The sequence below is a fragment of the Magallana gigas genome, chromosome 2 (genome assembly GCF_963853765.1).
Source record: "Magallana gigas chromosome 2, xbMagGiga1.1, whole genome shotgun sequence".
NCBI lineage: Eukaryota > Metazoa > Mollusca > Bivalvia > Ostreida > Ostreidae > Magallana > Magallana gigas.
In genome coordinates this window covers 44,236,284-44,247,682 of record NC_088854.1, presented here as the reverse complement: position 1 = coordinate 44,247,682, position 11,399 = coordinate 44,236,284, and the positions used below count along the sequence as shown (strand labels likewise).

Sequence of the window (11,399 nt, the reverse complement as noted above, 5' to 3'; positions counted from 1 at the left end):
GTGAATTTGGACCTCTGTATTTCGCTTTTTACTTAACTTCTAACATTCTGACCAATCATGTAAATACCCCGTATGGGCATTAGTTGTTACTTAATTATTTAAGGTTTTTTATCTTAATTTTTTTTATCCCCAAACTGCAAATTTTCCGCTTATTTGACATATGTTCAGTTTATTTATCATAATATCGGTAAAATAAAAATAATTTACTATTATTTTGAGTGACTTTTTTTCGTGTGTGTTATTCCACCTTAATCTGAAAGTTTAACAACTTAATGACTTATTTTACTTCAACCGTGTATAGAAATAGTATACTTAATAATACTTAATAGTGAATGCTTTTTCTCTCTCAAATACATCACATCCGATATTTATAGAAAGTCCATTTTGTGTATAAAATCAACGTATATTTACGACGAAACGTGAAGCTAAAGGTAGACCTATTTACCTAGTTATATAAGTTCACGTTTCGTTAATTTCAGATCATGTACTCACCATATTAACCAGCAGAAATAAATACGATATACTCTAAATACAGGTTCTTGGCAGAAGAGAGATAAGGCAGGATACTTACCTAAGCTATAAAAGCAGAGAGATGTTGCCAGAAGTACAGAACCTTCAATTCGACTTATCTATCGAAAAATGTTGTTCTCGGCTGTTTTCCTGATTAGCACGGTGTCTCTGGTAAGTGAAGATATTAATAAAATGTCCTCTATCTTTTTTGGTTCTTTACAAAATACAAAAACCTTAAAGGATTCACAATGTGTCTTATCGCTATCAATAAAATTTTCACCTCACATGGTTATGCATGTACTATACAATTTTGTTTTTGCTATAGGCAGTTGGTATGACCACAACTGCTCAACATGGTCACCACCATTCACATCACACGCACCTGCATGGACACCATTCAAAACCTACTCATGAACCAAGCATCAATGAATATTTTGTGTTCCACTATGATGCCATGACGGTATTTATTAATAAGACTTAGTATATATCCATTGAATTTGAATTTAAAGATCTGGGGCTCGTAACATAAAGCATGCTAAGATTTTGACTTAAGTAGGCTCATAAGTAGGACTTAGGCGGAATCTTAGGACCTACATACTAGTAAGTCCTACTTAAGTATGTCTTATTCCGTAACATAAAACAAACTTAGCAAAGTCTTAGCTAAGTCATGCTTATGCTAAAATTTAGGAATGAATTTTTCATATTATCTTTTGATGAATTTGAATGCATTGATAATAAAATCATTGTCTTAGATTAATATCTTGTTTATTCTTAATATCTTTGATATAAGATTGGGTAGATGTAAATATACAGAAACAAAATTCAAGGTTGCATGGTATGCATACATGTACATACGTACTTAAAATTTTTAAAAAGCTCAAAGCGATGGATCTTAGGCAATGTTTTTCAGTCTGTTGTTCTTACTTCTTTGTTTTGATAGAATAATTTAGTGGATTTATTTATTTATCTTTTGTCTTACCCCACCAATAAGGCAATTTACATACTCTGAGTATGATTTTTCATTAAGTGGATAAACATTGTTACAGTAATGAAATGAGGCAATCGTCTTTAAAATCACTGATGGTTTTTCTGTCTTCGAACGTCCTTTTTTCAATTTCGCAAGATTTGCGAGTTTACATAATTATAGTTACTTCTTTTGAACTGACCATTACGTGTTTACAACCTATTCAGCAGCCCAGATACATATTATATTGAAATCAATACAGCTCCTTAGGACCACTATTAAAATTTATATCAATTTAATCAAAACTTTTATATTGGTGAACATTTATATATTGGTTTTGTGTGAATATGTGATTAATAATCTGTTTCAAAGGCTGAATTGAAATAATTAACAATGAAACTTCTAAATGTTTGAAAACAATACTTAAGACATACTTAAGTCACCTCTACCGGCTGCCTAAGTTTTAGGTAAATTGTCCTTGCTAAGCACTCTTCTAGTTACGGACTTAAGTCTAAGAATGTACATAAGTCCTACTTAAGCACTGTCTTAGACTTAAGTACCCTTTATGTTACGAGCCCCTGTTTCTTAAGTGATTGAACCTTTCAGAAAATCCTAACCGTCAGTTCTATCTTCAAAATTTCTTTAAGTTTATGATGCGAATTAAGTTGAAATTAAAACTAAATGAGCACTCGGTTTATATGCACTTTATTAGATGATGCATTTCTTAAATTTTTTAGCACACATTGGCCGTGAAAAACAATCGTCATTGTTACCTATACATGCTCACAGCTGATCAACAAACAAGTGTACATACCTCAACAGGACTCCATGCCATCGAGGTATCATCTTAAATCAATTTCATCCATATGATATTGGTATTTCCGACACGCGTCATTCTTTTCATGGTTAAGATCTAAATCCTATGAATGCATTAAAAACATGAACATTTCTGTAACGCTATATGCAAATCTTCACGACCGGTTACAAATGAATATTTAGTGATTTTCATCATGCTCAGACAGCGTCCTCCCAAAAACAATTATTATTCATTTATTTGTTGATTGCTCTGTTCTTGTAGAAGTCTATCATTGATATGATCGACACTAACAGTCCTACAGTCGCTGTAACAGCTCAGGATCTCACCACCATGAGTGCAGGACTTTCACATTTCTGTAGACAACTCCCTGCTTTGAAATTGAATTAAAATTGTGTATATCAAATACCTTTGCTGATAAAATTGTGTATATCAAATACCTTTGCTGATTTGTTGGTTTTGTTAAAGATGTGACCCTTCACCATATTTTCACAGTGGTAGTGGTATATCATTAGTAGATGACGCTGAAAATTTCAGGCCCAAAATTTGATAAATAAATTTTGAATTGCGAATTGTGTTATAGAATGCAGTTCACTTTTGAATTGTAAAGAGCAAATCGTAAACTGTGTTCAAAAATGATTGTCGGTCGGTTAGCGTGTTTGAAAGTCAGCGGCAAATTAAACATCAACATCAGTAGTATATATTGTTTGGTGAATTTTGAGGTGAAGAAAAGTTCCTACAGATATAGTGAATTACGGAATAGTACCAAAAATTGCCAAGCGTGCCATTGATCGATTGTAGTTCAAAATGAAATAAAATTTCTGTACTATATACAGTTAGTATCAGTTATTAATCTGTTGTGTATTCTTTAGAATAAACTGCAACAAAATAAGCATTGCCTCAAATAAAATTGATGCGTTACATGTATATCAATGAAGAACTTTGCTGAAAAATAAAATGAGGCACTTGGTATTTTTTCTTTACACTATTAAACAACTGATTGTTGGTCAACCATTGCGGTGATTTAGTTTTTGAAGTCCTGATGCAGGGAACAGGTATTAAGCTTGCCACTTTCTGAAAAAATATATCAAAGAAATACTGCGTAAGAGTAGGCGGTTACCAAATCAGCCAATTAGAACACTTCTTTTATAAACTGCATCCCCTGATTGAAGCTGTTAAACTGTTACATCAAATATAGTCGTCACTCAACACATCGTCATATCGGCCTTATTGTATACTTTCAAGCGAAATTTTCGATAACATAAGTCATAATGAAACACAATGTCTACAGTTCCTTATAAGCTTCACCACAAATTATCTATGATGCATTAATTTTGAGTAACAAACGTTTTAAGATATTTATATATACGTTCAGTGTATATTTCCCCTTATGTTTGCATTGGAAATTTTCTATGAATACACTTTGATGATTCATGCGCCATGTGCACAAATTACCACCTTCTCGTGTTTTGACTATATTTAGTTTTGTAAGATTAAATGAAACGTTCAATCTAACATAACCAGTTTGATAGTACTTTTGAAAAATAATCATTAAATTATATCATTATATCTACTCCATAATAAAAAAGAATTTTCTCTACAAAGTTTCTGGCACTATATTTTTAGTCGCGGAAGCAAACTAAATAGCATGATAGTATAGCTGTTTCATGTATCTGTTTCATATCCCTGACTGATAGCGTATATAATGGCTTTACAGTTACAATACACATATATTTCATATAAATAGACATAAGTATGAATATAAATATAAGCACTGAATTCTTAGTTTTGGATGTCGTCAGTCCTGTAACACCAAGCGGTGCAGAGGACTTGAATAACGCGCGTTAGCATTCAAAAATAAGCATTCAATGCTTAAATAAAAGACTTATTTTTATCTGTTATGACGATCCAAAGTTACAAAAAAGTTCCAAGTTAGGTTTTTCGTTGTTGATCAGAATCAAATATCATTAAAAAATAAGATATATACTATTTTGATGATATGAAAAGTGCTCAACTTCACTAGCAAGCGTAATATTTTTGTCTGTAATTCTACCTTTTGCATTGTAACTTTGATCTTATTTATATACAGTACTGTATATAACAAATAAAAAAAGAAATATTTGTGTATTTTTTAACTTTGTAATGCAGGCGTAATACTTGTTTTTGGATTCGAGAATTGAAATTGTTATTATCACTCAGTGATTGGACTTTCCTAAACATCTCCTAAACATCTCAAGATTCTACTAGTTTTTATTTTCTTATATTTACATTTGCAAATATGTTTCCTTAAATGAACCTATAGAATAGCGAAAACGTTCAATTCTGTATGAACTTCTTCATGACATCACAATGATCATAGCACGCGCTTATCGTTTTTGTTTAGATTATTGTAAATAAAAATTCTCGGTAATTTTAACAGTTCTGGGCGATTTGTCTTTTTCAAACGTAAATATAAGTAATAAACAGCAATGTTAAAAAGTTCACCGGGATATGAAGTTGGTTGGTACGTGATCAAATCTACCGAGAAGCCCTTCGGGTTTCACAGGATTTGATCACGTGTCCAACCAACTTCATATCCCGGTGAACTTTTAAAATTGCTGTTTATTTCTTATTAAAGTGATAAGTACATCAGTACACGTTACGTGTACTCTAAAGCGTGAACGCACACTTTTAATGTAGCTACATGTAGTATAAGTATATAACTCATTATATACTTTTTTTAAAGATGCTAAAATGTTTCAACTTGAAGTTAAAGCCATCGTTTATACAATGTAGTGACCAAAGCAATATTAATGAATTTTTCCTTTCTTCTCAGCTTGATTTGAAAAATTACTTGCTGCATTAATATTTAAAAAAAATCGTAAAAATTAGTAATAATTATCAGCACCTAAAAAATACCCGTTATACGGTAATTCCAAATTTTATTCTTTATACAAATATCACGTCTCCTATTTAATTTACCTGAGTGTTTATTTTGACGTTTGCTGAAATAAAGCAATGGAAAATCAAAATACGTGCTAACAATATAAACTATCTGTATATGCCGACATATAGACATAGTCTAGATATAGACCAGACCATCAGAGACATATGTGTTATTTATGTCTCTGATACCATAGAACATACAATTCATTTTTACATTGCGTTTGCTAAAATGCATACATTATCAATATTGAGTGCAATTAAACTTTACTTGAAGATTCGAAACAAAAACTGTTACTGTGGTTTCATTAATATTCGAGGGTATCAATTTTCGTGGTTAAAGTAAAAATCACAGTTTCAAGGATACGTAAATTCGTGGCCAACCGGCCTATCAATAAAAAATATTAATAGAAATTGCATTTTAATGAACATTAAATTTCGTGGATCAACTTAACAACGAAATCCACGAAAATTGGTATTCAACGAATATTGATGAAACCACAGTATTAGTTAATTCTCTGGTACATGATTGATGATACAGAGTTGTATCAGTGAATGTTACAAAAATTTCGAGGTGGCAAGCACCCTCTGTAATATTTATAAAGTTCATAATCATACAAATCGAACAATGTAAGTACAAATGTCGCAAAAAGTAAAAATTATGAAAGAATAATATACCAAATTCGATAGGTAAATCAAACAATGATATACAAATGATAAACAAATGAATTAATTTAATACAGATTTTGAAGATTTTATTGCATGTTAACATTTATCTGATTTGCATTGAAGAATAGCGTATTTACATAAAGGTTACATAGATAATAGCAATAGAATATCGGTACTGAGCCTTTAAGCTTTCCATCTATCAGGGACACAGAAAAATTGAAATAATTACATTGAAGGATTTTTTTTCAAACTGCAACCTCAAGAAATGCAAGTTACTACATATGTCATGGATTTCAGAATCAAGCAAACAGCGTTCCAGTGTCACAATGATTCTGTCCTGAATAATCATTTGCCATAAAACATCATCAAAGAGTAATATTAAAATTATTCTGAAATACATACGCACTAGTAAATCGAAAATAAACAAAACCTTGGAATATAAGACACCAGTACTATAATACACTGAAACGTGAATCTGATGTTAGAATATGTGAACCTTGACATTAGATCTAATAGTTCGTTCACGTTTCATGTGCTTCAGTACGCACTACATGGCCCAAAGAAATATATATGGTATACTTTAAATACAGTATCGTGCCAAAATCGAGATAAGAAAGAGTACGTTTCCTTATATAAGAAAAGGGTTGCTCTTATTTCAACAATCGCAATTTGAACCGACACTTCATAGAATAATGTTCTCCGCTGTTTTCTTGATTAGTACTGTGTCTGTGGTAAGAAATTTGTTATTCTCTCTCTCTCTCTCTCTCTCTCTCTCTCTCTCTCTCTCTCTCTCTCTCTCTCTCTCTCTCTCTCTCTCTCTCTCTCTCTCTCTCTCTTACCTTTTGACTTTGTGTTCCGTACATTTTGATACAATAAATACAAGTTGATGTGTGAAGAAAAATAATTGCATAAAAAGAAAAATACCCCAGATAGATGCCAGTTACTTCAAATCATAATGATATTATAACTATGCCAATGATATCATGAAAAAATTATGTTGTTTCTGCAATAGGCTGTGGGTATGACCACAACTGCACACCATGGTCATCACCATTCACATAACACACATGTACATGGACATCATACTGGACCTACACATGAACCAAATGTGAACGAAAGTTTTCTGTTCCACTATGATGCTCATTCGGTAATTCTTGTGAAGTCTACTTATCTATTTGCTTTAATTCCTCTTTAAACTTTAAAATAATTATTTCTTTACGGTAAAAAAAGAAATATCATTTGTTTTAATGTCCCTACAATTTTGTTACATTCCATTATAGCACACGTTGGTCGTTAAGACACAGCGTCATTGTTACCTATACTTGCTCACAGCTGATCAACAAACAAGTGTACATACCTCAACAGGACTCCATGCCATCGAGGTATCATCTTCTATCCCTTACAGTTCTTTAACCTCAAACAAATCCATAGAAATGTTGAAGATTTCTTCAATTTTAATTGTTTAATCATTATTTAATGTGAGATTTCTCTGTTCTTGTAGAAAACCATCATTGATTTGATCGACACTAACAGTCCTACAGTCGCTGTCACCGCTCAGGATCTCACCACTATGAGTGCAGGACTCTCACATTTCTGTAGAAAACTCCCTGCTTTGAAATTGAATTAAAATTGTGTATATCAAATATTTGCTGATTTTTTTTTTAAAAAGATGTAGCCACTTCAATATATTTTTACAGTGGTAGTGGTATACCACTTGTATATGACGCTGAATATTTCAGACCCAAAATTTGAAAAATAAATTTTGAATTGCGAACTGCGTTGTGGAATGAATGCAGTTCACTTTTGAATTGCAAATAGCGAATTGCAAACTGCCTTCCAAAATTGATTGCCGGTCGGTTAGCGTGTTTAAAAGTCAGCAGCAAGTTAAACATCGACATCAGTAGTATATATTGTTTGGTGAATTTAGAGGCGAAAAAAATATTCCTACAGACATAGTGAGTTACGAAACAGTCCCAAATATTGATTGCCAAGTGAGCCTACCATTGATTAATTAAAGTTCAATAAAATAAAATTTCTGTACTTTTACAGTTAGTATCTATTGTGAATCTATTGTAAATTCTTTAGAATATACTGCAACAAAATAAATACTGCGTCAAATAAAATTGATGCATTTTATCAATGAAGAACTTTGTTGAAAAATGAAATTAGGGACTTGGTATTTTTCTTTACAATATTAAACAACTGCGGTAATTTAGTTTTTGAAGTCCTGATGCAGGGAACATGTATTTAGTTTGGCAGTTTCTGAATAAAAAATATCAATATCATATGAATACAGAGTAAGAGTGGGTATATACCAAATCAGCCAATTCAAACGCTTCTTTTTATAGACAGCATCCCCTGATTCAAGCTTTTAAACTGTTACATGTACATCAAATATAGTCGTCACTCAATGGATCGTCATATCGGCCTTAGTTTATATTTTCAAGCGAGATTTTTGATAACTTAAGTCATTATGGAGCACTACGTCTACAGTTTCTTTTTAAGCTACACCATATATAATCTAGTATGATGCACTAATATTTAGTAACGAACGTTTTAAAACATTATAAAAGACTTATTTTTATCTGTTATGACGATCCAAAGTTATAAGAACAAAAAGCTGAATCTTGTTGTGAAACAAGTTTTTAATTTGGTCAGAATCAAATATCATAAAGGAATATGATATATACTATTTTCCTGATATGTAAAGTCCTCAATTTCAATATTTTCGCCTGTAATTCTACCTTTTGAAATCCAGTTTCATACATGTAACAAGAATTGATTTGTAAAGACCATTTTTTTCGTTCTTAATTGCAACTTTGCTCTTATTTATATGCAGTACTTTATATAGCAACTAGAAAAACAAAGATGAATTTTTTTACTTTGTAATGCAGGTCATAATGCCTATTTTTGGATTCGAGAACTGAAATTGCTAATATCAGTCAATGATTGGTCTTGGGAAAACATTTCCAGGACACCCCGAGATTTTATTAGTTTTTATTTTCTTTAAAATATTAAGTACATCAATTCACATTACCTGTACTTTAGAGGGTGAACGCACACTTTTAATGTAACTACATGTAGATTAAGTAACTCAAAGATTGTTTACTTTTGTTAAGGATGCTAAAATGTTTCAACTAGAAGTTAAAGCCATCGTTTATACAATATAGTGATCTAAGCATTATTAATAAATTTTTTATCCGCTTAAAAATATACCGGGGACACCCGTTTGGTGGAACAAAGTGTAACATGATCTAAAATGCAGAGAAAAGAAAACTCTTATTTTCCATCGAAATCCAAAATTGCTGCGTTAAGAAAAAAATTGTTTTTGATTTATCTTCTTCATTTAATAACGATTAATCGACTAAGAATATTTTAGTCGATGATCGGCGTGATTGAGCGATAGTCGAGTACTCGAGTACTCGTTGACTAATTTACCGTGTGGCACTGCTTAAGCTGTCCAATGTTTCAGATGAAACAAAAAAAAGTTAAGGAATTAGACAATAGTACAACATAGTCAAAATGGCATCACGTTTTTCTTTGATAAAAAAGCGTAGTTTTGAAGAAGAAAACTCGTTCATTATTTTTCACTTTAGACTGTATAGTTCATTAGATATTGTCTACAATGCAAATGACAAAGTAAACAAGCATTCTGAGAGTATTGCATAAGCAATACACGTCCCCTACGGGTTTGTGGAAATTGTGAAAGCAATGCACTGTTATGCAGAATATGGAACCCGAACATTAAAAAAATTGGAATATAAAAAATTAGTTTTCTCGAAAATATGTCAACCAGACGCTACAAAAGTGTCAACTTGATCTGTAGTTTGACATTTTGAAGCTGTTCAGCAGATTTCATATTATTCCTCAATCGCATAAAGAAAAAAAGTATGGAAAACTGAAGTGGGACAGACGGACGGACGGACGGACAGACAGACGGACGGACGGACGGACAGACGGACGGACGGACAGACTGACGGACGTAGAGGACAGCTATAGGCCTCTCCGGTGAAACCGGTAGGGGACTAAAAAAGGTACATTTTAGCAAACAGTAAATAAATGAGCAAAGCTAACTTGATGGAATAACAGTTGGACTTTAATTGATTGCCATCACAAAAATTGATTTTAAAAAATGTGTACAATCAAAATTTAAATGAAAAAGAATTTAAGAATGAATCAAAAATTTTTATTACAAATAAAGGATTATTAAATAAATACAACAATTATAAATGATAAAATACTCAAAACAAATAGAATTTACACAAAACAATAGTAAATTAAACATTAAATATTAAAAAAATTAAATGCATAAAAAAATTTATACAATACAAATGAAATGAAATAATATTACAACGCCTAACATGTCAACACGAAATATAGCTCCTTATTCTACATTGTATTTGTTGAACTTTACTTAGAGAAAAGTTTTATCCAAATCGATCATTTGTTGTTGTTTTTTTTTTTTTTAGTTTTTAAAAATAATTATGACTATTTACTTTTTCATTTTTTTTTTCATTTAAGAAAGTTACAGATTTGATATAACAGCATAGTTTGAGACATATTTCAAACGTGACCGTATGAACCCATTTAGATAAACATGTCCTAATTGTAGTATAAAGCACTCGACAACCTTCATACTGATCTAGACATTGAACTGACAGAAAGTACAAGGACTCGCAATGAGAACAATCAAAAGACCAAATCAGAACAACCTCTATGGATAACTGACTACTGATATGATGATGCTCCGTTTGGACCCGCCACCTACATAACACACTAACACAACCGATTTGTAGGGAATTAGAATGGTCATTTTTTGAAGATAGATGATAGAGATAAGTTTTTCATATACATACACATATTAAAAACAACAATAAGAAGGCCTATATAAATTGATGCAAATGTTGAAAACAAAAACTGTACAGCATTATTACAATTTTGGACAATTATAAGAAGTTAAAACCTGAGATAAGCCCGTAAAGTCAGAGAAGTCTGTGCTTTAATTCAATTTTGGAATGGATTACAATCGCCTTTCTAGACAAAGACATGATTTGGACTCAGTTTTAAAATTTTAGTTTCTCATTTTTAATGTTTAGAATGATTCATATAGATGCCTATAATGCTTTACCATGATTTGAATGTCAAATATTGAGTTACACACGAGTTTAAAGCTCTTTAAATTTGTATTGTTAACATAATTCGAGTCTTGTTATTGTTTACATGTGTTTGTTTTGGTAATAGTTTCAGTCAAATCGTGCCTTAGTTTGTTGATGATTATAATATAGATATGATATTATAGTTTAAATGTTTGCAACAAGTCAGTTTGCTAAAATATAATGACAATTTCTTCACAATACATTATTTATACCAAAAACAAATGCTCGGACTAAATAGCAGTGAATTCGGACCTCTGTATTTCGTTTTTTACTTAACTTCTAACATTCTGACCAATCATTAAAATGCCCCGTATGGGCATTTGTTGTTACTTAATTATTGCAGTTTTTTTTATCTTATTTTTTT

The 11,399-nt window shown here is 31.4% G+C and overlaps 2 protein-coding genes across 2 annotated transcripts; both read left to right on the top strand.

Annotated features, from left to right (window-relative positions):
- Nucleotides 1-541: 541 nt before the first annotated feature.
- Nucleotides 542-3,043, top strand: LOC105340808 (uncharacterized). The gene is made up of 4 exons (XM_011447025.4): nucleotides 542-681; nucleotides 836-970; nucleotides 2,212-2,313; nucleotides 2,553-3,043. The coding sequence occupies exons 1-4, from the start codon at nucleotides 640-642 to the stop codon at nucleotides 2,676-2,678; spliced, it is 405 nt and encodes a 134-aa protein (XP_011445327.3). The 5' UTR covers nucleotides 542-639; the 3' UTR covers nucleotides 2,679-3,043.
- Nucleotides 3,044-6,495: 3,452 nt separating this feature from the next.
- LOC136272402 (uncharacterized) lies at nucleotides 6,496-7,536 on the top strand. Its single transcript, XM_066073917.1, has 4 exons — nucleotides 6,496-6,610; nucleotides 6,892-7,026; nucleotides 7,160-7,261; nucleotides 7,381-7,536. The coding sequence occupies exons 1-4, from the start codon at nucleotides 6,572-6,574 to the stop codon at nucleotides 7,504-7,506; spliced, it is 402 nt and encodes a 133-aa protein (XP_065929989.1). The 5' UTR covers nucleotides 6,496-6,571; the 3' UTR covers nucleotides 7,507-7,536.
- Nucleotides 7,537-11,399: the final 3,863 nt, after the last annotated feature.